The sequence below is a fragment of the Schistocerca gregaria genome, chromosome X, assembly GCF_023897955.1.
Source record: "Schistocerca gregaria isolate iqSchGreg1 chromosome X, iqSchGreg1.2, whole genome shotgun sequence".
NCBI lineage: Eukaryota > Metazoa > Arthropoda > Insecta > Orthoptera > Acrididae > Schistocerca > Schistocerca gregaria.
In genome coordinates, this window is record NC_064931.1 from 198,054,676 (window position 1) to 198,082,298 (window position 27,623).

General features: G+C 44.1%; 1 protein-coding gene across 1 annotated transcript in view; it reads left to right on the plus strand.

Moving 5' to 3' along the window:
• Window positions 1-27,623, plus strand: part of LOC126297845 (O-acyltransferase like protein) — a 359,960-nt gene that overhangs the window by 151,956 nt on the left and 180,381 nt on the right. The window contains exon 2 of the mRNA XM_049989097.1: window positions 12,915-13,073. Coding sequence (XP_049845054.1) covers window positions 12,915-13,073 — 159 coding nt within the window. The remainder of the gene's footprint in view (window positions 1-12,914; window positions 13,074-27,623) is intronic.

Below are 27,623 nucleotides of genomic sequence, written 5' to 3' on the forward strand. Positions count from 1 at the left end.
CGTGAAAGATGTATCGTCACCGAAAAATTGTTTAAAATGTTACAGCTGACCGCTCTTACTGAAAGTAGTAAGTACGTTAAATATCTCCATATTGATAGGTTTTGTAATTGTTTCTGCGTTGTGACAGATAATTTATTTTTAACTGATTGTACTTCTTCATGAAAATCTCGGAAATACCTCATCAATAACTGTTATGTTTAACATAAACAAAAACATTTTTTGTAGGATACATGCTGTTTAATAAACAGTATATACACTGAGGTGATAAAAGTCATGGGATAGCGATATGCAGACATACAGATGACGGTAGTATCGCGTACACAAGGTATCAAAGGGCAGAGTATTGGCCGAGCTGTCATTTGTACTCAGACGATTCATGACAGCACGACGGGAATTTGAACGCGGAATGGTAGTTGGAGCTCGACGCATGGGACATTCCATTTCGGGAATCATTAGCGAATTCAGTATACCGCGATCCACAGTGTCAACAGTGTGCCAATAATACCAAATCTCAGGCATTACCTCTCACCACGGACAACACAGTGGCCGACGGTCTCTACTTAACGACCGAGAGCAGAGCGTTTGCTTAAAGTTGTCAGTGCTAACAGACAAGCAAAACTGCGTGAAATAACTGCAGGAATCAATGTAGGACGTACAACTAACGTATCTGTTACGACAGTGCGGCGAAATCTGGCGTTAATGGGCCATGGCAGCAGACAACCTAAGCGAGTGCCTTTGCTAACAGCACGACATCGACTTCAGCGCCTCTCCTGGGCTCGTAACCATATCGGTAGGATCCTAGATGACTGCAAAACCGTGGCCTGGTCAGATGAGTCCCGATTTCAGTTGGTAAAGCTGGTGGTAGGGTTCGAGTGTGAAGCTCACCCCACGAAGCCATGGACCCGAGTTTTCAACAAGGCACTACACTAGCTGATGGTGGCTCCATAATGGTGTAGGCTGTGTTTACATGGACTGGGCTGTGTCCTTTGATCCAGCTGAACTGAACATTGAAAGGAATGTTTATGCTACCTGGAGTCCATTCGCAGCCATTCATGGTCTTCATGTTCACAAAGAACGGTGTCGTGTCATCGAGGCACAGTAGTTCGCGATTGGTTTGAAGAACATTGTGGACAGTTCGAGCGAATGATCTGGCGACCGAAATTGTCCGACATGAATCCCGTTGAACACTTATTGGACACAAACGAAGGGTCAGTTAGTGCTCAAAATCCTGCACCAGCAACACTTTCGCAATTATGGACTGGTATAGAGGCAGTATGGCTCAATATTTCTGCAACGGACTTCCAACGAATTGTTGAGTCCATGCCATTTCGAGTTGCTTCACTACACCACGCAAAAGGAGGTCCGACGTGATATTAGGAGGTATTCCGTGAGTTTTGTCACCTCAGTGTACTACAGTGCTCCCCTCTGTACCTAAGTGTCGGTGTAGATGGCTGCCGTGCGGAGGACCCGGGTTCAGTTCCCTGTCCTGCCAAGGATTTTCCTTGGTGGGAGGTCTGGTAAGTGATGCTCTCAGCCTCGAGATCCCAACAGAAGAGCTACTTGAATGAGAATCAGCTGTTCCACGATCTGACAAGATGGAAAAGCGGCCGGTAGAGCGGTGTGCTGACGACATTTGCGTTACGCCGAAAGGCAGAGGAGGGCACAGCGGCCGATTGACATGGAGTACGTTGTATACGTATTGCACTGATCAAAATTACAAAATAAAAAATGCACTTAGACCTGGACTGGATCTCGTTAACTCCGATATTTTTACGAGGAACTATACCCATTACCGTAACTGGGCATAATGGCTGTATTTGTTGTTGTTGTTGCAGTCTTCAGTCCTGAGACTGGTTTGATGAAGCTCTCCATGCTATTCTATCCTGTGCAAGCTTCTTCATCTCCCAGTACCTACTGCAACCTGCATCCTTCTGAATCTGCTTAGTGTATTCATCTCTTGGTCTCCTTCTACGACTTTTACCCTCCACGCTGCCCTCCAATACTAAATTGGTGATCTCTTGATGTCTTAGAACATGTCCTACCAACCGATCCCTTCTTCTGGTCAAGTTGTGCCACAAACTTCTCTTCTCCCCAATCCTATTCAACACTTCCTCATTACTTATGTGATCTACCCATCTAATCTTCAGCATTCTTCTGTAGCACCACATTTCGAAAGCTTCTATTCTCTTCATATCCAAACTATTTATCGTCCATGTTTCACTTCCATACATGGCTACACTCCATACAAATACTTTCAGAACTGACTTCCTGACACTTAAATCTATACTCGATGTTAACAAATTTCTCTTCTACAGAAACGCTTACCTTGCCATTGCCAGTCTACATTTTATATCCTCTCTACTTCGACCATCATCAGTTATTTTGCCCCCAAATAGCAAAACTCCTTTACTGCTTTAAGTGTCTCATTTCCTAATCTAATTCCCTCAGCATCACCCGCCTTTATTCGACTACATTCCATTATCCTCGTTTTGCTTTTGTTGATGTTCATCTTATATCCGCCTTTCAAGACACTATCCATTCCGTTCAACTGCTCTTCCAGGTTGTATTTATTGAATGAAAATTCTTGTAGGACATGAGGTTACTGCGTTGCGAAACTGCCTCTCTGTGACGTCCATTTTCTATCGAAAATATGTACGGGACGAAATTTTTTTAGGAAAAAGAGAATGTCGTGTGACTAGGGTCTCCCGTCGGGTAGACTGTTCGCCGGGTGCAAGTCTTTCTATTTGAAGCCACTTCGGCGACTTGCGCGACGATGGGGATCAAATGATGATGACTAGGACAGCACAACACCCAGTCCCTGAGCGGAGAAAATTTCCAACCCAGCCGGGATCGAACCCGGGCCCTTAGGATTAACAATCTGTCGCGCTGACCACTCAGATACCGGGGGTGTAGAGATACTTCCGTCTTGTTAGATGCAAGGAATCGCGTCTTGGCACCCGAGTGCGTTAATTATGTATCACCTTGTATGACTTAGTTTTCCGCGATGGGCTTCAGGGATAGAATCCTACCCGAGGCTCAGCCAAGTTGGATCGAATGTAGAATGAATACTATCGTCATTATGGTCAGGAGCACAACTGACTGTAATGTTAATGATAGTTATCGAAAGCTCAGCTACCACACCAGATTTGGCATGGCTTTCCGCTGGGAAGTTCCTCTCTCACCTGCAAGTATACTCCACAAGACATTGACTGCTGTACTGTCCTGATGTCGCCTGCTCCCATAATGGTTTAGACAGTACTTTTGTTGACGTATCTGGTTAGTAGTGCGAATATGATAGAGGCACGGTTCTTAATCTTCGCTAATTGCATCGCAATACTTGGCTACATAGTTGCTGTAGATATTGGAGTCACAATGTTGGAGGGAAAGAGCAGTCTCTTCACTAGACGCCCAAATAAGTAGCGCCACAACCAAGTACTGAGAGCTTCTTACGGTCAGGGGGTGTGGATGTGACAGGTGGGATACCTTCAGGCACAAAGCTTTGCGAAATAGGCGGCGGTCACGCTGCGCTAGTGGTGACGCAGCGACTAACAGCAACCCACACTCTAGGCTCACGGCGAAAGTGTTCGCATGTGGTAGCGGCTGGTCGGCTTGAGACTCCGTTGCCCAACACAAGTGCTTGTGCGCTATGTGTGTGAAGTGGCACATACATCTCCGCTCGTGCTTTCGGTCTTTCCCCAGAGGTTCTATCAAATAGAAACTTCTTCTTTTACACTCGAATGAAAAGCACACAAAGTGGGTATTTTACAGGGTTAATACTGTAGAACATCTACATTTTTGTGCTTTCCAATAACAAATATGAACGTTATTTAGTAAGCACAGTCGTGGTATCGTAAAGGTTGTTATTTTTTATTTGTGGAGGACCTGTTTGGATCTCCTACAGAGATGATCATCAGATCTACATTCCTTGGTGACAATAGGAGTTCCTGGCGTAGAGCAGACCCGTAGGTGCTGGCGTTGAGACTCTGCTGAAAGCCCTGTTTTCAGCACCAGCATGGATGAGCCTGCTTTACGTCAGGGATTACCATCAAGGAATGTAGATCTGATGATCATCTGTGTAGTAGATCGAAACCGGTCATCCACAAATAAAAAGTAACAACTTGTGCACGATCACGACTGTGTTTATTAAATAATTATAGTATAATACTATTAGGAATAGGATTAGAAATTTCATTCGAAAAAACTAAATTTATGACTGACATCAAAGATGCGCCTTCTGATATCAAAATTGGTTATAAGTACATCTCCCGAGTAAAAGAATTTAAATATTTAGGTGAATGGATTGCAGAAAATTGTAATGAAAAGAAATCTGGCAGATCAAGAGTCCAGAAAATGGAGACGGCGTTTCAGTTAACAAAACAGGTTTAAAACAAAAAGAGTCTCTCGTGGAACTGCAAAATACGACATTACACAATAGTAATTAAACCCGAAGCTGTATACGCATCTGAGACACTAAATCTTCAACACAGAACACTAAAAGGGGAATTAGAAGTGAAAGAACGTAAAATAATGAGGAAAATCCTAGGTCCAAGGACTAAAGATGGTGTGCATTATCCAAAACCCAATGCATAAATATATAAAAAGATCTCCAAAATAACAGATACAATGCGCATGAGAAGAATTCAATTCATGGGGCATTTAGAAAGAATGGACTCAAACAGGTTAACGCACAAAATCCATACATTTTTAAAGAACAAGTGTAGTTACACGACCGAACTGGTACAAACAAATGGAAAAAGACCTGAGAGAATTTGGGTCTCCAAATCTACATGACAGAAATGAAATCAGAAAAACCAGGGGGATCTGAGGAAGAAGACAGAAGAACTAACCGACATGCGTGGTCTACGTAGTGAAAGGTAGCCCATTCGTTGCGTATGAAGGAATACTGGACGAAAAGGAAGGCCATCAAATGTTGATTACACGTGTTCCTAAGTGATCCATCCGCGAAGAAGAAGAAGAAGAAATACTATTATGTTGCAGTTTCCTGGAACAGTGTTCCACAAAGTTTTAAATATGAAGCTGCCCTCCCAAGCAATGACGGAAGAATAAATTAATGCCGCGATTCTCGCGAGACTAAGCGCCTTTGTCAGCTTTAGGAGAGTGGCCGACCTAGTGAGCTCTACAGTCCCCGCAGTTCTTAGTTACAGCTTACAAAGGGGTGTAACTGGAAGACATGCATCATCTTCTATCCCTTCTGATAGGAATGCACAGAGCAATAAGGGTGAACTCCTCATCCATCATGTAGTGCTGCAAACAAGACGAAGGTGGTCTGTGTTGTACGCATTTGAGTAGCTGAGCGGTCAGCGCACTAGCTGTCAAGAGGATTGCCCGGGTTCAATTCTGGTATTGCCAGGGAGTTTTCTTTGCTGGGAGGACTGTCACAGGGTGCAATTGAGGAACTTCCTGAGAAGAAGCGGTTCCAATGCCTGAAAGTTGACAGCTGTCGGAAGACCCGTGTGCTAACCCCATGTCCCTCTATATCTCATCCAAATAGTGGCATAAGGCAGAGGATACCAAGGCAGTCGGTCAGCATCCTGCGACCTTCAGGACCTTATTGCGAAATTACTTTATTACTTTACTCTTCATACCGAATGCCTGCCAGGCTGAAATTAATATGCTGAGGAAAATAATGTTCAAGTGCATCACGTAATTCAAGCTAAAACATGTCCCTACTGATGTATCATTGATGATGTCTATGCTGGGCAACGCACTACTTCATTTCTTGTTTTCGTGCAAAAAGTTTGACATGCAATACAACACTGTAAACACGGCGCTCAAAAACGTCGCTACAGCTGATGCTGTATCGAAGCACTGTTAGGCAATGGACAGCGGCAAAGACAGGCTTTGTCTGAAGACTTCCGACTTCTTTCGATAGGAATTAGGCACTCAAGAGACAAAGAAAAGTGCATCACTAACATACTACCTACAAAATGAAACATGGTAAGTTTGCCTCCAGTGCGATACTCGTGGGCAAGCTCTGATTCAAACTGAAACTTACCTTCCAACCCACGTACGATGCAAACTTGAAAGAGACCTATTAATACTCGCTAATTATTCGTAGTAGCATCCTTAAAACGTAGGGAAAACGTACAGTTCTCCTCGTTTCGTACAAAAGAGACTGTACGGAGACCGACAGGTGAACGACAAGAGCAATCATTGCGCATGTAAGAAGAAGTATGCATGATGGCTCTTACAAGTTCCGCAGTCAGATATTATTCAGACAAACCCAGAGACCTACGTGAAATTACCTCGCTGCTCATCAGCTTCTATCTATCCTCTCTTTTTCCTGTTTGATGGCGAAAATGCAGACAACGAAAGACCGTGTTTCAAAAATCAGACACTACTACAACATTGCCGCTCCACTGTTGCATAAGATCTGAAAATTCATGACACGGATAGGTAATCCTGTAAAGTTTTTCAGTGACTACACTGTGAGATTAGTCCCTTTATAGTTTACGTTTATCCAGAATCTCTAGCGAATGATCACAGATACGCGGAAGGAATCGATTTGCCAGGTGGAATATCTGAGGTGACGCGCCTTATTTTTTTAACTAAAAATACTTAGTCTCTTCCAAGGTATTTGTCAACTCTTCTCACCATGGTGAATATCGATCACTGGCTCTTGAAAAAGGGACAAGGGCGTTTTTGTAGCTTCATTTATCACTGTGATATAGGCAGTGACTTTTTTTAGTGGAACTTTAGTATTTTTATCCGCTAAACTAGCACACCGGAATGAAATAAAGTCAGTGATACAATTCTTTTGTAGGTCCGACACGGAATTAGCAAACAAACGTACAATGAATATGCGAACATTTTTTTCGTTCTCTCTGCAGAAGTTATAGCTGTAGAGGCAAGTGATAAGGGGTATTTGCATCTCTGTCGACGCAGTGTGAAGAATGAAGTTAACTTCGGGGCGGAGCTCAACAGCAGCACAAAACTCTCGATACTCGATGCACTTTTAATCTGAATTTTTTTGTGAGATGTACACTGAATATGACACAATAAAGAACTGCTATTCTGGCGCAGAAAAAAACCATAATTGCATTAAATATCGGTGATAAATAAATTTTGAAAATCGCATTTTTGTGTGTTTCGTCTAGGTGAAAAGAAATTACAAATACCTTTAACTAGTCAAAAGTGATCTGAGATGAAATATCGCCAGTTAAAGTAGCCACCAGTACGCCAGGATTGTTTAACTGCCAAGTCACGACAAGCTTCCTCAGTCTAAAATAAGAAATCCTGGCAGGCATATAAGTGAGCACTTGCAGCGCTATGCCGTAATTGCGGCATGATGCAGCGGCTTCGAAGTGTAAACATCGACGCGCGGAGCGGTTTGTGATCAACGGCCAGCCGTCGCTGAGGTCGCCAGGAGTCACATTCCGCTATAACGGTTACGCAAGCTTCGTGGTTTCTTTTCCGCCAACCGGTCCGTCGGGTTCCAGTCTGCAGATTGCAGCTCCGTCTGGGCAGCATTCACCTTGATTCGACGCACGCACAGAACCGGAGCAACGGCTAGCCCGTCACGTGGGAAAACACAGACGATACCAGAGGGGGCTTTCTACCCGCTCTCTGTACCGACAGCGATGGCGACTCACTTTACCAGCGACCTTTCAAATTCAAGAACACCACTTGAACGCTGGTGTATCTATCAGACTGAGTAAAATCAAATTGACACTGAAACAAACTTTCCCCCAGAAAGTAATGATACAAGAGGAACAGACTTTGTTTTATTTGCTGAAACTTGTAGCTTTCTGTCTATAGAGATATTAAAGTACGATCATCATTCTACCATGCCTAATGGCACTGACAGTACCTTGAAAACAGGAGTACGATGTATAATGCTTGTTACCGAGCGAGGTGGCGCAGTGGTTATCACACTGGACCTGCATTCGGGAGGACGACGGTTCAATCCCGTCTCCAGCCATCCTGATTTAGGTTTTCCGTGATTTCTCTAAATCGTTTCAGGCAAATGCCAGGATAGTTCCTTTGAAAGGGCAAGGCCGATTTCCTTCCCCATCCTTCTCTAACCCGAACTTGCGCTCCGTCTCTAATGACCTCGTTGTCGATGGGACGTTAAACTACAGTAACATGACGTAACTTATAATGCTTGTTAAAAGAACGAAGTGTTAAGTGAAGAGTATAAAATGGAAATAAACTAAAAACGGACAGAAATATTCGTGTATTCCTGGAACCAGATGAATTAATCATTAAACTTGGAGCAAAATAAATAAAACAAAGAATATTATACAAAAATTTAGAAAGTAACAAAGCTAAAGACAGAAGATGCAGGGTAGACATAATACAAACCCTCGTACTCTTACGGATTTATGGACAGCCCTGCAGGATTCATGGTGTCAGTTCCCTCCAGCACTACTTCTGCGGTACTTCTGCGTGCTCTCGGGATCACTACACGATATTAGGCAGGTCTACCAGTTACTTTGGCTCTTCAGTGTACTTTTACAGATGTTTATTACGTATCAAAAGTGGTTCAAATGGCTCTGAGCACTATGGGACTTAACTTCTGAGGTCATCAGTCCCCTAGAACTTAGAACTACTTTAACCTAACTAACCTAAGTACATCACACACATCCATGCCCGAGGCAGGATTTGAACCTGCGACCATAGCGGTCGCGCGATTCCAGACTGTAGCGCCTAGAACCGCTCGGCCACCCTGGCCTGGCAATTACGTATCACAAAATAAAATTTAAATTTGTTAAGAAAACCAATTATTTGTTTTACTACCTTTGTACATCACTGAATATTTACGTGGAATTTTTTGTAGCTTTGAATAGGTAGTACGTATGACGTGAATTCATGCTTCTAATACATCTTGTTTAAAATCTAGAAGACGACCTATCAGAAAGTAACTGAACTGTGATGGCAGGTGTGTTTCAGTCCCACTCTCCAAATTTTTCTTTTCTTGTGCTTTCCTGTAATGTATCAACGAGTTGCTCTCCCTCACTAACAGTCGTTTCAACAGCTGCAAGCAAATCCTACATGGTTTTGATTGTTTTGAACATGCTAAAGCGTATTGAAATTGTATGTTCTAGAACCTAGGATCGATGATATGGCTAATATTTTAGCATATTCAGCTGATAGAATGAATTTTTCTTTATTTGTTCTATGATGTTACTCTGCATCTGTCTAATAGTCTGCATTGGTTCAATGCCAGATATATTAATATTCAGCATACGAGTTATTGGTATTACTTTACTGCTTTCAGCTTAGTTTTCTATGCATATTTCATGAGTAGCCACATTTATAGACCACAGAATACCACAAACGTCTGCCACGTCTACAAAATCTCTGCGGCTGTTACCATGGTTGGTGCAGTTCCATATAGGAGGAGGGGGGAGGGGGGTGGCACAAGCTAGGATTAAGGAAGGATGGAGAAAGAAACTGCCGTGCCTCTTCAAAGGAAAGAGACCATCCCGACATTTTCCTGAAGTGATCTAGGGTAATCACGGAAAACCTAGATCGGGATGGCCGGACACGGATTTGGGCCGTCGTCCTTCCGAATGCGAGTCCAGTGTGTATTAACCTGGCAACTAATGATATTATTACTCACCGGACGCAACTGCAAAAACCAGTGAGTCATTTGAAAGGCTGAATTCCATCCAATGAACACTTCTTGAATTAATTTAAAGACTGATTCTTTTCTTAGCTCACCATTTGGTAATACACTTTCTCTAAACTACACTGCAAACTTTTTCACAGCAGTACTCAGTTACGGCAGTTTTTCAATCGTTTCAATAGATTTTTTGTTAGAAAATTGAGCCTGTGTTTCAAATGGTTCTAAGCACTATAGGACTAAACATCTGAGGTCATCAGTCCCTTAGACTTAGAACTACGTAAACCTAACTAACCTAAGGACATCACACACATCCATGCCCGAGGCAGGATTCGAACCTGCGGCCGTAGCAGCAGCGCGGTTCCGCACTGAAGAGCCTAGAACCGCTCTATCACAGCGGCCAGCAAGTCTGTGTGCAAAACACTTCTTCCATATTCTGTTTCTACACTTCTAACAATATTTTCTCTAACATCTGTCACTATTGCCAGTATTTTGCTGGCATTCATGCCTCATTCGTTACAAGTGTGTAGTAATATGCACAAAATATATTCACTTGTTTGTGAGCCTGACAACTCCGTGACACCAAGAGTAGCCATCAAAATAATGAACGGTAATTCCCAGAAAACATCAGCACTGCACTGTGTCTCCAAATATCTGTCGTGTGAATTAAACTCTCCACGTTCTGAATTTCATTTTTGAAGTTGTTCTGTGTACTTCTCGACGGTAGTTTTCACAACGGTGCAATGACTTTCGGCAGTTTAAAAACTTCATTTCCATCAATTTAAAAAGGTTGTGCATCTTTACACATCATGTACAAAATTGCTTTAGATAAATGTACACCTTACGTCCCAGTTTCTGTAGTATATCCTGAGACATTTCGAAAACTTGATTTCAGTAATGGTTGAACAGAGCTTTTAGATATTGAATCTGAAATGCTACTTCCATCTGTTTCACTGCCGCTGGAACTTTTGGCCCCCGCCTCCGACGACCACGTTTGGCAAGTCTCAAATACATTGTGTTGGTGTCGTCATGATAAATTTCCAGAAAAACAATCGTTTAAATGCTACGAAATTCATTGACAGTGGTAACAAGCAGCCTGGTTTTCTTGACAACATCGAAGGTCGCTACTTTCAGGGTTTCGTGCCACAATCAGTAAAAACGCAACTATTACAAGACCCTTTTGTTGTCCGTCTGTCTGTCTTTCTGTCGGTCCGACTGTTTGAAATCTTTTCTCTCTGGAATGGGTAGATGTATCAAGCTGAAATTTATGTCGCATACTAAGTCCTATGGTTCCTTGGCGGTATAATTAACGTTAACTTCTAAGTCAATGCAATGAAAAGTTCCGGCCATTTATGCCACATATTTCGATACTCGCAAACTCACTCATCAGCAACTATAGGGTATTTCCGTTGGTCTAAAATGGTAAAATTTGGCGACAAAAAGTTTTCACAGTACAGGTTAAGAGGCATATACGAAATTGTTAGTTTGTAGTTTCATCACACGAAAAAAGGTTTTTGTCATTTGATATCCGACTATCTGTCTGTTAAGACCTCTTTTTTCTCAGTAAAGGGTGACGCATCGAGTTAAAATTTATGTCAAGTACTGAATTGTATAGTTATTTGCTAGTGTAAAAATCGTAAGCTTCAAAGTCAGTGCAATCAAAAGATACGACCGCTTATGTCACATATTTTGATACTCGCAAACTCACTCATTGAAACCTATAGGGTACTTCCCCTTGACGAAGAATCATGAAATTTGGCAAGAAGGAGGTTTCGCAGTACAATAAATGAAAAGAATCACAAAATTGTTGATTTTTAATTATATCACAAGACGAAAAAATTTCTTTTGTTAATTGTTATCCGACCACAGATTTAAAATTAAAACATTCTCGAAAGTCTCGGAATACCTGAAACCGATATCTTGCCAGTATCAATGCCGATAACAGGCAAAAATTGTCGAGATCCTCTATTCCTGGAATGGATAAACTGTCTATATACATGAAACGTTTTGGCAGATTAAAACTGTGTGCCAGACCGAGACTCGAACTCGGACCCATTGCCTTTCGCGAGCAAGTGCTCTATCAACGTTTTCTTTTTTTTTTTTTTTTTTTGTTGATCTCATTTTGTTCGTTGTTGTTTGTTCTGCTTGTCCGTGGCGGACGTCCCATGACGCTTGTTCAACTTCATCATTGATCCATTAACTCAGTTTTTTTATTACAGGGGCAGATAACATTCTGACCGAACACGCTGAGCTACCGTGCCAGCGACTAAGTTAGCTCTCCAAGCAGGACTCACGACCCGCTCTCACAGCTTCAGTTCTGCCAATACCTCGCCTCCTGCAACATCCTTTCTTCCAGTGCTAGTTCTGCAAGGTTCGCAGAGCTTCTTTGAAGTTTGCAAAGTAGGAGACGAGGTACTGGCGCCGGCCAATGTGGCCGTGCGGCTCTAGGCGCTTCACTCTGGAGCCGCGTGACCGCTACGGTCGCAGGTTCGAATCCTGCCTCGGGCATGGATGTGTGTGTTGTCTTTAGGATAGTTAGGTTTAAGTAGTTCTAAATTCTAGGGGACTGATGACCACAGATGTTAAGTCCCATAGTGCTCAGAGCCATTTGAACCATTTGAGGTACTGGCAGAATTGAAGCTGCCAGGAGGGGTCTTGAGTCGTGTTTGGTTAGTCAGTTGGTTCAAATGGTTCAAGTGGCTCTGAGCATTATGAGACTTAACTGCTGTGGTCATCAGTCCCCTAGAACTAAGAACTACTTAAACCTAACTAACCTAGGGACATCACAAATACCCATGTCCAAGGCAGGATTCGAACCTGCGACCGCAGCGGTCGTGCCGTTCCAGACTGCAGCGCCTAGAACCGCTCGGCCACTGCGGCCTGCAGTCAGTTGGTGCCGGTACGGTAGCTCAGCGTGTTCGGTCAGAGGGTCATATGCCCTCCGTAATAAAAAACTGAGATAATGGATCGACGATGAACAAAATGAGAGAAGAAAAATAAAGAAGTCGGTAGGGCACTCACCCGCGATAGGCAAAGGTCCCGAGTTCGAGTCTCGGTCCGGCACACAGTGAACTGCGTGGAAGTTTCATAGCAGCGCGCACTCCGCTGCAGAGTGAAAATTTCATTCTGTCTATATACATAATTAAGTTAGTACGGAACGATGTTACAAAGTTTCAAAGAGTTCAGTATCGATATAGAAACATCGGTGTTTTAATTCTCAACACCGATATTTTGTAAATATCGATTATTATCGAAGACAATTGTAGTGGCAACTGAGGAAGAAAGACTAGACGTACTAACAAGAGTGGTGTTGCGTGCGTTGCAGAGGAAGCGGGCGGCACGGACTACGCACTGGCGCAGCAGCTGCTGGGGCTTGTGCCGCCGTTCGCCGTCACCTCCCCGCGCAGCAACAACAGCCGCTGCCTGCAAGACTCCCGCCGATTCCTAGCAGCACTGCAGCGCCTCGAGCTATGGGCCGTCAGAGGTAAGCCAACGCATAGCGGACAATCTCGTGCGCCACAGAATCTCGTCACAGTGCAGTGCAGTAACATCCCCTCAGAAAAATTTCAAATGACAGTGCTGGAAAACCTCTACGTTATTTGATTTTCAAACAGCTGAGCAAAACTGAACATACTCAGACATTCACTAAACTGACACACAATATTTTTAGCGCAACGCAATCTGACTTCCAACAATCCCTACAAAAGAATGGCCCTGACTAACAATAACCTATACCTTTCATGAATCACTTACCTCACAAAAATCTTCGTTACTGAAACTACTGCAATACAGCGAGCGCCAATACTGCCAGCTAAATAACAGATTCTAACTACTGACGGCACTGACTACTGATCTGATTCTTCCACATGAGTGAATATACAAGCTTTGGGTGATTTTTAACTAACAAACAGAACTACAATGTTTTTATTTGCGAAATAACTATCCGATTTCACACGAGTACAGGGTGATTATAATTAAAGTTAAACTTTAAAACCGCTGTAGAAATAACACCACTGGTCATAATGACGACAAACTGCAACGGAATGTTATCGGACAAGGGAGAAAAAGAAATGGCAGAAGAAAAATAAATAGTTACAAAATCTAGCAACAGATGGCGCTGTAAGTATCATAATTTAATAGTGGTCGACTACAAATGACAAATGAACCATACAACAATACCTAAGGTGTACGTTTGACGTTAAACAAACTGTACTACTTAGTGTGCATGGGTGTCCAGTTGTGATACTGTTAGTTACGTAAACCCATCCACCACAACACAGGCCATATCACATCGAATGGGCCGGCCAGGGTGGCAGAGCGGTTCCAGGCGCTACAGTCTGGAACCGCGCGACCGTTACGGTCGCAGGTTCGAATCCTGCCTCGGGCATGGGTGTGTGTGATGTCCTTAGGTTAATTAGGTTTAAGTAGTTCTACGTTATAGGGGACTGATGACCTCAGAAGTTAAGTCCCATAGTGCTCAGATCCATTTGAACCATTTTTGACAGTAAAAATAAAACCGCTTGTGGAGGTTCGTAAGCAGGTAGCAAACATTGCAAATTCCACCGACCACTTCTGTTGGACAAATCGTTGAGACAAATACACAGAAACTAAAGGGTGACATTTCCCTTGAGGCTCATGACACCATCTGTGTGTATCCAGTCCGACATGCATAACTAGACGAAGGTATATTCTAGATTTTCTCTAAGCAATTCGAGTTTCAACTATCAGCATACATGTTGTCTCAACATGTTTCATAAAGTCAGCTTCCCACTCACTTTCCGTTGTAGTCTGTGGATTTTTCCCAAATCTTGAAATTCATCAAAGACCTCCTTTGGTTTGTCTGTCATCCATTAGCCTGGAAACATATCTGTTCACGTCCACTACAGTTTCATTACAGTTCTAAATTCGTCTTAAACTCCACTTTTTTCCCCTCATCCACACAGTCACTTTTCGCAACATGCATCATTTGTACATTCCTCGCCGAACAACTCTCGATTTTTGTGTTTCGTATTAAAAGTCGGTGCCTCACACCCAGACTCAAAACTGATAACACAAACTGATTGTAGCCTTTCCTTTTCCGTCAAATTACAAATTTTGCATAGAAAACAAAAACTGATCGATTGGTTCTGTGATTTAAACGTTTATTTGTAGGAGTTCCATTTCAACTTGTTCATTGTGCATTGCTTTAGTCTTATTACGATATTAACAAGGGGAGGGGGGGGGGGGCAAAGTAACGCCGGTACAGTAAGTGTTTCATGCACCTTAAGACAGGCTACCAAACGTGTAGCATCCCGACCCAGGGGAGGAGATGTAAGTTTGGTTGTCTATCTCATGGTGAGTGAAATATTTTCCGGGTCATTTTTATGTTGCCCGCTCCGTATTTCCAGTCCGGATGCGTTCCAGTAATACATATTCTATCTGTGTTTTCCCGGGGCTTAAAATTTGAAACCCTCTTGAACTGCTGATAATAGATGTGTTAATAATGGGATCTCCTTGTTTGATTTATCTTCTCATTCTCATTTTTAGAATAAATACAAGTCAATTGTGATGAAGTGCTGATCGTTATCATAGCGTTCGTATGTGGCCCACCGCCGAGAACTACATATAATATTCGTATCTCCTACCCACTGCAACAACAACTCAAATTTCGTAGAGGACCAGCAACAACGATCAAATTTTGCAGGGAAATTGGAGCGGCGTGCCAGCCACCTAGCTGGCGAGTGAGGCGTTTGTTGTGCGCAGATTAATGCAGGCTTGGCGGCGTGGAAAATCGCCGCCACAGACCCGCAACGCTGGTTGACAGCTGCAGCGAGAGAGCAGGCGTGTCTGATGCACAAAGCAGGCTCGTTCTCGCTAGGTCATTACCACCGGGGCGGCTCAAGGCTAAGGCCAAACGTTTACATTCCTTAGCGCAGTACGCGCGTGGGACGAGTTACATTTGTGCAACGCTGGGGCACGAACCAGATTTCGGAAACTGTGGAGAGGAAGTCATGGCATGTTCGAGCCCTAATAGATCCGTGAGGTACGCACACTCAGGCTAATTGGTACAACACTGTCTGAAAATGGCAGGCTGGTTCAAATGGTTCAAATGGCTCTGAGCACTATGGGACTTAACATCTGAGGTCATCAGTCCCCTAGAACTTAGAACTACTTAAACCTAACTAACCTAAGGACATCACACACATCCATGCCCGAGGCAGGATTCGAACCTGCGACCGTAGCAGTCGCGCGGTTCCGGACTGAGCGCCTAGAACCGCTAGACCACCGCGGCCGAAATGGCAGGCGGTCGTCTTCTAGTCCAGGTCTAGCACATAGGGGAAAGTTGGGTTAAGTGACCACCTTAAGTAAGATGTTGTTTTTCTCTGACGTTCTAGGGGACTGATGACCTCAAATGTTAAGTCCCATAGTGCTCAGAGCCATTTGAACCATTTGTCAAAGAGAATCGTAACTAACCTGATTTTAAATGTAGCATTTTCTCAGCCGATACTGACACGGTGATTAAACACGGGTACAAGTTGTTCATCAAACACACATTATCTCTAAGTGCTGAAATGATAGTGACTCGTACTAAAGGTGGCTTCAAAGTTAACCTAGATCTGGGACGAGAGACATATTGCAATGAGTGCCATACTCAGGCTCGTCACTGCATTAATCCTCCTAATAGCTTTGTACGCTCCTAAAACTTTTACTGTAAAAAAAATTCTACCGGAAAAATACACAAAACGCGTGTGTGTGCCTATGCGTCCTACTGATTCCTTTTATAGAACTTCACATCACAGCCTCTCTTCCTGGATGGTCAGGTTCCGTGAGTTAGGATATGCGGTGGACAGGACAGCGGTGCAAACTCCTGTTCAGCCATCCTGATTTGGATTTGGGTTACTTATGGCAAATGTTGAAACAGGGGCGACCGATTTCCTTTCCCAACTTTCCCCAATACGGGTTTGTGCTCCGCCTCCAATGTCATCAATTTCCCCGTCGTCGACGAGACATTAAATCCTTATCTATCTTACTTTCTTGGAGAATGTGTTCCAGGAACACGTCGAAGGATTCTCTTTAAAGTGGGACACATCTCCCTAAGAACGGGAACAATGGAATAAAGGTGACACATGGAAAGTGGACGAACGACTGTTGGAAAGATGGGATAGTTTGCAGCAGATGATCAGGAAATTCCTTTGGGTAACGGAGCAACTCGTATAAGATTGAAGGCTACGAGGCTACACATAACTTATCACCTTGCCGTACCGAAAGCGCAAAGGGAGAGGCTGAGTGATAGGCAGCAGAGGGGAAAAGGTGGGGGGGGGGGGGGGGATGTAGGACTCATCGTGGCATTTCCTAGAAACGATTTAGGAAAACTGCGAAAAACTGAAGTCTGGATGCCCTGGCGGGGATTCGAACCGCCGCCTACCTAATCCGGGGCCTGTGTGCTTGCTAACCGCTGCGCCACCTCTCTCTGTTTGAGCAATGCGAAGTGGCGCGAAACAGAAAGCACGCGGTCCCTTTCAGACACAATCAACGATTGAGGGCAAGGAGGCCTGTGGTTTGGTTGACACAGGTAAGATGTCATTAGCACAGCTGCTGCTCCAAGCTCTACATTTTAATTCCGCCTACGGAAAAACAATGCCTAGTTACACTTGAAATTGCCTCTGATCGCAGCTACTTTGCACACCATAGTAGTGTAAATGGCAAAGGACATCTCACGCCACCGTTATTAACCTGCTCTATTTTTCAGTTTAAAGATAGTACGTGTAGAACAGGATTGTCTGCACGCTTCCTTAGGTATTCTGATTACTGTAACTTTGTCAGTGTACTCTCTCGTTGATATTTATGTTGAATCCTTCGATGAAACGAGCTCTTGAAAATGCCTGACATAGGCGCCGAGTGCTCTGTCAGCGCACGAATCTTAATTTTACAGACTACAGACCGGCAGCCAAACTGTCAACTTACAAAGTTTCGTGAGCCAGTATTAAGTAAAGGGCTAGGAATATACAGAGAATTCCAGAAACATTTATCAATTTAACAAGTCTATATCGTCTTCAATACATGAAAGAAGATATAAATTTGGAGTAAATTTAAAGTTACGCATAAAACTGAAAAGTTTTTATTTTCAAAATAACCACTCGATTTTAAGTAGTTGTGTCTCTTATATGCATGCATAAAAACTTTGAAGTACATTTTAGAATTACGTTCAGGATAAAAGTGAAAGGTATAAAGAATGTTCAATGTGCTTTTCTCTGGACTCACAACAATTATCCAGACGGTGTATATACTCGTCGCATATTTTAGCGAGCGTGTTTGGAATTACTGCTTTTGCCATGCGACGTCATAGCTTAACCAAACTTCTTGGAAGGGGAGACACGTACACCGAGTCTCTGCCAAACACAACAACCACACACACCACTATCTTTGAGGCGGATCCATGTTTGAAGCAGCTTATTGTTAACAAACGCTCATACTTGCACGCACCAGTGCTCTGTCCTGTTGAAAAGTGTATTTTTTGGCTTTGTCGCGCAACTGTGGAAAAACTCAGATCGACGAGCAAGAAAGCGAACGATCTGAGCCAGGGGAACCGCTACCGGCAATCACATGAGTCTCCAGCTTACAAATGGCGCCAACTTTTCGTTTCAACTAGTGAACTGACTCATCTAGCGTTGCGATAATAAATTACATGCACACACCTTCCTCGTGAATCAGTCTAGTTCCTTTGATTAGCCTTCAGGTAGAAACAAAAGTTTGGTCTAAGGCGCTGCAGTCATGGACTGTACGGCTGGTCCTGGCAGAGGTTCGAGTCCTCCCTCGGCCATGGGTGTGTGCGTTTGTCCTTAGGATAATTTAGGTTAAGTAGTGTGTAAGCTTAGAGACTGATGACCTCGGCAGTTGAGTCCCATAAGATGTCACTCAAATTGAATTTGAACAAACAAAGGTTTGCGACGTGGTTATGGCCGCACGACGAGAATTAACAGACTTTAAACTCTGAATGGTAGTTGGAGCTAGATGCATAGGACATTCCATTCCGGAAATCGTTGGGGAATTCAGTATTCCGAGAGCCACAGTCTCGAGAGTGTGCCGAGAATACTAAATTTCAGGCATTACCTCTCACCACAGACAACGCAGTGGCCGACCGTCTTCACTTAACGACCGACAGCGGTGGTGGTGGTTGTTGGGATGTTTAAGGGGGACTAAACAGCTAAGGTCATCAGTCCCCCAGGACCGACAGCAGTAGTGTTTGCGTAGAGTTGTCAGTGCTAACAGACAACCAACACTGCATGAAATAATCGCGGAAATCGATGTGGGATTTGCGATGAACGTTTTAGTTAGGAAATTGCGGCGAAATTTGGCGTCAATGAGCCATGGCAGCAGATGAGCGACGCGAGTGTCTTTGCTAACAGCACGACACCGCCTGCAGCACCACTCTTGTGCTCGTGAACATAGACGACTGGAATATCATGGTCTCGTCAGACGAGTTCAGATTTCAGTTGGCAAGAGCTGATGGTGGGGTTCGAGGAGAGTGGCGGAGACCCCACGAAGCCATGGACTCCGCAACCTGGTGATGGCTCCACAGTGGTATGTGCTGTGTTTACATGCAATAGCTGGGTCCTCTGGTCCTGCTGAACCGATCATTGACTGGAAATTGTTATGTTCAGCTACCTGGAGACCATTTGCAACCATTCATGGACTTTGTTTCCTAACAACGCTTGCATGTCACCGGGACACAGTTGTTCGCTACTGGGCAATTCGAGCGATTGATTAGCCCACCCAGATCGCCCTACATGAATGCCATTGAACATTTATGGTACATAACCGAAAGGTCAGATCGTTCACAAAATCCTGCACCGGTAATACTTTCGCAATTGTGGTCGGCTATAGAGGCAGCATGCCTCAGTATTTCAGCAGGTAACTTCCAACGACATGCCGAATCCATGCCGCGTTGAGGTGCTATATTACGCCGCACAAAAGGAAGTCCGACACGACGTTAGGACGTATCTCATGAGTTTTGTCATCCAAGTGTATTTATAGATATGTATAGATTCTGGTCAAGCTTCGTTGCTCCCTGGAATTGCGGCGGCTGTTTAGTGCATTTCCCGATAGATACTGCCTCCCCTGTAACTCACTAGTTCGTAGCTCCCATCATTGTCACGAGATGCCACATCAATGCCAAATAAGCGAGGGTCAGATAAAAATACATATATTACACACTCATTGTTACTATAATTATAAATTATGTACGAATACACAAACCTTTCTTGTGAGTCAGTCTATCTAACAGTGAAAACCGTATCGAAATCGCCACAGAAGTTCCCGAGATTATCCTAAAATCAAATGGTTCAAATGGCTCTGAACACTATGGGACTTAACTTCTGAGGTCATCAGTCCCCTAGAACTTAGAACTAGTTAAACCTAACTAACCTAAGGACATCACACACATCCATGCCCGAAGCATGACTCGAACCTGCGATCGTAGGGGTCGCGCGGTTCCAGATCGCGCGGTTCCAGACTGCAGCGCCTAGAACCGCTCGGCCACTCCGGCCGGCAGATTATCCTACTACCGGGTGTTTATAATTAAAGTGCGCCTAATCACAGAGATACATTGTTGGCTGTATGACAGTGAAACCTCGTAGATATTCGTATGCCTTAATGTGGGACCTATTTACGCTAAAAAAGAATTAGTTCCAGTTTTGGATACCAAGTACAAATCTGGCACTGTGAATGCAAGAAAGACATATAGAAATTTTTCCATATGTAATGGATTAGGAACGGGACGTGGACAGAAAAGGTCAAGCAAGTGGGAAAGGTATTAGTTGATTTCATTATTACCGCCAGTTAACACAATTTGTTCAATACGGACACTGGAGACACCGTTATACAGCCCCAGATTTTCACCTGGTGGCCAAAATTGGAACTAATTTTTTGCCAGCTTCAATCGGTTCCGCATTAGCGTACTAACATATCTTCCTAATTTCGCTGCCATGCGATAATTACAGCCCATACTGGACCTCTGTGACTAGCTGCACTCTAACTATAACCAGCCTTCATGTATAGATGTGTAATCTAAAATTTGCCCTCATTCAAGTAGAAGACATAATCTTGAGAATTCAGGTGAATATTTTGAAAGACCCTGTACTAAAGCCCCGTATGTATCGCTGCCGTAGGAACTGCAGACTCAAGATTAGACTAAATTCAGTCCGTTTAGAGTCATTTAAGCAACAAACGCTTATGGAGCGGGAAGAAACCCTGAATATTGGGAAATATCTTCTGCCAAGCACTGTCCAGTGGTTATCAGGGCATAGACATAGGTGTAATCGTAGATGTAATCTCTCATAGCCGCTGATACCATATGACCTTGGTTTATACATATAAACTTATAATAGGCGATATACAGATGCAGGACAACGAGTCTCTCATTTAAACTAAACTCCGTCTTAACAAGCCTTGGAAGGCCCAACGGTACCGACCGGCCGCCGTGTCATTCTCAGCCCACAGGCGTCACCGGATCAGATATGGACGGGCATGTGGCCAGCACACCGCTCTCCCGGCCATATGTCAGTTTAGGAGACCGGAGCCGCTACTTCTCAATCAGGTAGCTCCTCAGTTTGCCTCACAAGGGCTGAGTGCACCCCGCTTGCCAACAGCGCTCGGTAGACCGGATGGTCACCCATCCAAGTGCTAGCCCAACACGACAGCGCTTAACTTCGTTAATCTGACGGGAATCGGTGTTACCATTGCTGCAAGGCCGTCGGCGAGTCTCCCATTTACCTCCACAAATATGAATAACAGCCAGTTTCTCCACTGGAAGTGTACACTTACAGTATATTTGCACAGTGGTACTCACATACAACTGAGTGCGACTCTACATCTCCGTCCAGCCAAGGGTGCCTTCGTTCGCAACTAGGATACTTAACGGACGATACAGTTCACAATATCCAGGAGGTTTTCATAGGTTTCGAGTCTGGCTAGATCGCCGTACAGTCTCAATGCCCTTGCTGAGCGTCTGTTCGGTCTGCCACATCTACATCCGTATTCCGAAATCCACTGTGAATCTCATGGCAGAGTAATGGTTCAAATGGCTCTGAGCACTATGGGACTCAACTTCTGTGGTCATCAGTCTCCTAGAACTTAGAACTACTTAAACCTAACTAGCCTAAGGACATCACACACATCCATGCCCAAGGCAGGATTCGAACCCGCGACCGTAGCGGTCTCGCCGTTCCAGACTGTAGCGCCTAGAACCACACGGCCACTCCAGCCGGCCATGGCAGAGTATACTTAGCATTGTAGGACATGTTAGGACTTTCTTCCCATTCCAGCCGTGAATGGAACGCAAGAAGATTATCTGCTTAAATGTTTCCGTGGACTCTGTAATTAGTCTAACCTTGTCTTCTCGGTCCCTAAGGGTGTGGCTGAAAATACCTCTGCCCTCTTGGCTTAGTACTGGTTCTCTAAACTTGGGAGATAGGCTTTCGCGAGATAATTGGCGTCTACCTTCAAGCGTCTGCGGGTTCAGTATCTTCAGCATCTCCGTTATGCACTTCCATGTGTCAAACAGACCTGTGACAATTAGTGTTCCCGGTAGTGCTATCTTGTATGGGTCCCACACGTTTGAGCAGTACTCTAAGATGGAACGCGTAAGAAATTTTTAAGAATACTCCTTCGTTGAGTTATTGCATTTCCCATACTTAGGCACTACTGTAAAATGGAACGCACAAGTGATTTTTAAGAATACTCCTTCGTCGACTGACTGCATTTCCCCAGTATCCTGCCAATGAACCGAAGTCTACCGTGTGCATTTTCATTCGATGTGGTCATTCCATTTCGCATTCCTAAAAATCGGTTGTCCTTCCGCCGCTGCACCCTCGAGGACTCGTACCCATATATGAAAATTGTAGGTACAGTTCAACGACCGCAACCTGCAAATGGAGAGACGTCTGCGGGAGGAAAAGGCCGGAGCAATCTATCGCGGGGAATGCATCCATTACTGCGCTAATGTGTGTCGTGTGTTCCTCATTAAGCAAGCACGGATCCTCTGATAGGCCAAGGCCGTCGACGGTTCAGTCCCTAAGACTGGAGCAGGAAGAGTCGTTACGTGCGTTAAAGCCTCCATAAAGCAGAAACAGATGAGTCTCTTAAGCTGTTCTGTGTGACGTTAGTGAAGTTGTGATAAGACACAGCACATGGTCAGTGTATGTGTGGCCTGGACTGAAATAGCAGTTTTCTGTGGTTCAGTTGAACAATGGTAGCGCTGTAGTCACTGGCAAGCACTACTATACGTACACAAATTTCAAATTGATTCAAGTGATACCTAAGCATACACGAATTTCACTGTAGCACAGAATCACTTCACGAGTTAAGCTCTCCTTCCATTTCTCTTCCCCGTTATGATGATACTTGCCGCATTCTGCAGGGGCAATAAAGATGCTTCTGCAGAGTTTTCCACGGGAACTGTTTGATCATCCACAATACAGAGCGTAATTGCCTCTCGCTGAATTTCATCCCTGATCACGTAACCGCTGGCTATGAAAAACACATTTTGGCACAGACAACGAACTATAGATCATCGTAGAGAATTGGCGGAAAGCACAGGCGGTTCCCTCCTATGACGACGGTATTGTAAAGTTGGTACAACGCAACGACAAATGTCCAAAGTCGGAGTGGTAACTACGTAGAGGAGTGGCTGGAAGGTGTAGCTAACTGCTGGAAATAAAACAGTTTTGATTTTGCGGTTTCCATTTCGCGATTGATCGGAACTTACTTTCCGAACAGCCCTCGTGTTATTTTAAGAAGTGAACTGCGCATCGTTCTTGCATCAGTCGGAGAGTTCGTTGTCACAGCTGACCCTGCTCTACCTACGAATAGGTTCACACACACATGACTCTGAGCACTATGGGACTTAACTTCTGAGGTCATCAGTCCCCTAGAACTACTTAAACCTAACTAACCTAAAGACATCACACACATCCATGCCCGAGACAGGATTCGAACCTGCGACCGCAGCGGTCGCGCGGTTCCAGACTGTAGCGCCTACAACCGCTCGGCCACCCTGACCGGCACGAATAGGTCTGCGCTACGAAATGCATTACACAACCCTCCATATGTAGCTTAACCCAGATAATACACAGCCGGGCTACCAACATAACAGTTGTACAGTGTCTACAGGGATTCGTTGTTTTAATTTTGTATGGTCTTCGTATGATCCACTGGGAAGTTCCGTTTGATTTCGGACAGCAGGAAATCTTGCAATTTTTGTGGGGCTTCAATTTTCTGTCAAGTTAATATCGTTTGCAAACTCGCAGCTGTGATGAAAAAATGCGTCTCCAGGTTTTTGTAAAGGCGAAAGTTACCGTAATTTAATAAAATCACGCGATTTTCATATTCAGAGCTCACAAACTATTCAAAGTAAAATTCTCAAATAGAATTAAAAATGAAGGTAATGTTGTGTAGTTTGAATTGGTATTTATGCGGTATTTTCAGAACTTAAATTCATTATTGGTTTTTATCATTTTTCATATTTTTTCTGAAAAACACTATTTTAAATGGACTAAATTTGATTTAAAACATTATTAGTAATCTTTTTTATGGTACGTTCAATGGAGAACAGTAGCAAAAATGAAAAGAAAATAGAAACAGAGGAAACACACATGAATCACGACGAGGCGGTTATCGGTCGCCTACTGTTTGTTTCACAACAGCCCATCGCATCCAAGTACAGCGTGGTCACCCACAAAAAAAGAAACTAAACAGCATCGAGAGTCCCCACACATGAAAACAAATACCCATAATACTCTTACTTCTTAAACCACACTAACAGGTCACACTAGAATACTACATAAATAAGTTCGGTGACCACCAATCGTATTTTTAGAACCATCAAGCAGCATATTGGTTTTATTATGTTAGCGACAGATGGCTCGTAACTTCACAACAACACCGCACAAAGGGAGTGGACACCCATTAACGATTATCATTCCTTCCTGGCCTGTCAGGCCGGAAACCGAGACTTTGTTTCATAGATTAATTATCGCTGTTAGTGTGATTACTGAGTTCACTCATGGTGATGCAACTAGGGCTCGGCACCGACGTTCCTGGGAAGAGGAATGGCAGGGCAGTTTATCACCCTGTAGCTGTGCGTCACGTTGTGAACAAGGGAAGGGAAGAGTCATCCTCCTCGTCTGTTACTCCTGTACTCTCTCATCTCTGAACTTGGGAACTCTAGTAAGTCATATTTAATACTCTACTAGATGCTCACTGAGCTAGTGCTGTAATCACTTATTATTGAAAACACGACAAAACAAAATCTAAGGTAAGGAAACGCTAAGGTAACACAGTAACATACGTACTGCCTTGCTGGGCGACTTGGGCAATAGCTCAGCAAAAGCCAGATTCCGGTGGCTCCTGGGCGACCGCACAAACACTGTTACTCGCAGTTAATGGCAGCACAGGTGGACAACAGCCAGTAGCACCCTAACAACACAAGTACAGTCAGCCCTAGACCTAAAAGTGCTGGCTGATCCCACGTTAAATCTTCAGCTGCGATGTGTAACAGGACGTGTCGCGTCGCAGTTCTGGAACAGCACACTGTAGCTCCTCTACCTTTTACTGCGGAGATGGGGAAAGAGGTTACTTATTTTATTTGTAAGATAGTATCGAAGATTGTTTCCAATAGTGTGGAAACGAACGCCGAGATGTCAGTGATGACAAATAAACTTTCATCATGAACTGCATATTTACATAACGACTGTAGTGTACATTTTCATATACACTACTGGCCATTAAAATTGCTACACCAAGAAGAAATGCAGGTGATAAACAAGTATTCATTGGACAAATATATTATACTAGAACTGACATGTGACTACATTTTCACGCAATTTGGGCGCATAGATCCTGAGAAATCAGTACCCAGAACAACCACCTCTGATACCACTGGGCATTGAGTCAAACAGAGCTTGGATGGCATGTACAGGTACAGCTGCCCATGCAGCAGCTTGTGACGAGCCAGTTGCTAGGCCACGATTGACCAAACGATTTCAATTGGGGAGAGATCTGGAGAACGTGCTAACCAGGGCAGCAGTCGAACATTTTCTGTATCCAGAAAATGCGGTCGTGCATTATCCTGCTGAAATGTAGGGTTTCGCAGGGATCGAATGAAGGGTAGAGCCACGGATCGTAACACATCTGAAATGTAGCGTCCACTGTCCAAAACGCCGTCAATCCGAACAAGAGGTGACCGAGACGTGTAACCAATGGCACCCCATACCACCACACCAGGTGATACGCCAGTATGGCGATGACGAATACACGCTTCCAATCTGCGTTCACCGCGATGTCACCAAACATGGATGTGACCATTACGATGCTGTAAACAGCAATGACGTTTTGCCATTCGTGCACCCAGGTTCGTCGTTGAGTATACCATCGCAGACGCTCCTGTCTGTGATGCAGCGTCAAGGGTAACCGCAGTCATGGTCTCCGAGCTGATAGTCCATGCTGCTGCAAACGTCGTCGAACTGTTCGTGCAGATGGTTGTTGTATTGTAAACGTCCCCATCTGTTGACTCAGGGATCGAGACGTGGCTGCACGATCCGTTACAGCCATGAGGGTAAGATGCACGTCATCTCGATTGCTAGTGATACGAGGCCGTTGGGATCCAGCACGGCGTTCCGTATTACCCTCCTGAACCCATCGGTTCCATATTCTGCTAACAGTAATTGGATCTCGACCAACGCGAGCAGCAATGTTGCGATACGATAAACCGCAATCTCGATAGGCTACGATCCGACCTTTATCGAAGTCGGTAAAGTGATGGTACGCATTTCTCCTCCTCACACGAGGCATCACAACAACGTTTCACCAGGTAACGCTGGTGAACTGCTGTTTGTGTATGAGAAATCGGTTGGAAACTTTCCTCATGTCAGCACGTTGTATGTGTCGCCACCGGCCCCAACCTTGTGTGAATGCTCTGAAAAGCTAATCATTTGCATATCACAGCATCTTCTTCCTGTCGCTTAAATTTCGCGTCTGTAGCACGTCATCTTCGTGGTGCAACAATTTTAATGGCCAGTAGTGTATATTACCCCGTTCACTCAGCAAATACTCTTTTGGTCACAGCTTCTAATTCTTCTCTGAGTGATAAAAATCTCGGCCCTGTTGGTTTATAAAGTCTCTGGAGACAGATGTAGGGGACCTAACATATGTTTCCTGCCGGGGGGAGGGGGTACTAAGGGGAGACTATTTGTGGCATTGTTCCTCTCTTCACTGTTGTTTCGGATCTCTGTTCGCAGGTTCCTACACTTGCCACTGTCTGTGTGTATTATTTGTATATCACGATGGCAGGGCCCTCTGCGCACGTTGCCGTGACGCTGGTGACTATTTTGGCAAGTAGCGTGTGTGTTTTCGTGCTGTATTTGATCATGACACATGACATTGCATTTATTTTCATATGCTCCCAAGAATCTATACGTGGACGATTCAAGAATGCGCGTAGATTCTGTCTTGAAATATCGTTTCCCGTAACTTGCTAGTCTGGTATTCACTAGGTGTACGACCTCATTCACCGAGTGTCTGTCAGTGAATGCTTTTCAGAATTCCTGTCAACAACCTCTCACCAGTAAAACAATTGTACGCAAACGGGCGAATATAATGCAGTTTATTTAATTATCGTGACTTATTTATCTACCAAAAGAGGGAAGGAACTTTTACTCCAGAAATGGTTCAAATGGCTCTGAGCACTGTGGGACTTAACATCTATGGTCATCAGTCCCCTAGAACTTAGAACTACTTAAACCTAACTAACCTAAGGAAAGTACACAACACCCAGCCATCACGAGGCAGAGAAAATCCTTGACCCCGCCGGGAATCGAACCCGGGAACCCGGGCGTGGGAAGCGAGAACTCTACCGCACGACCACGAGATGCGGGCGAACTTTCACTCCATTTCAAATTATTCTCCAATACTGTCGTCTTTTATTAATTTTATTTTAGCGTGATTGTCAGTGTAATTTACATTATTGTATAGGCTAATCTGTTTTTCAACCATATTTACA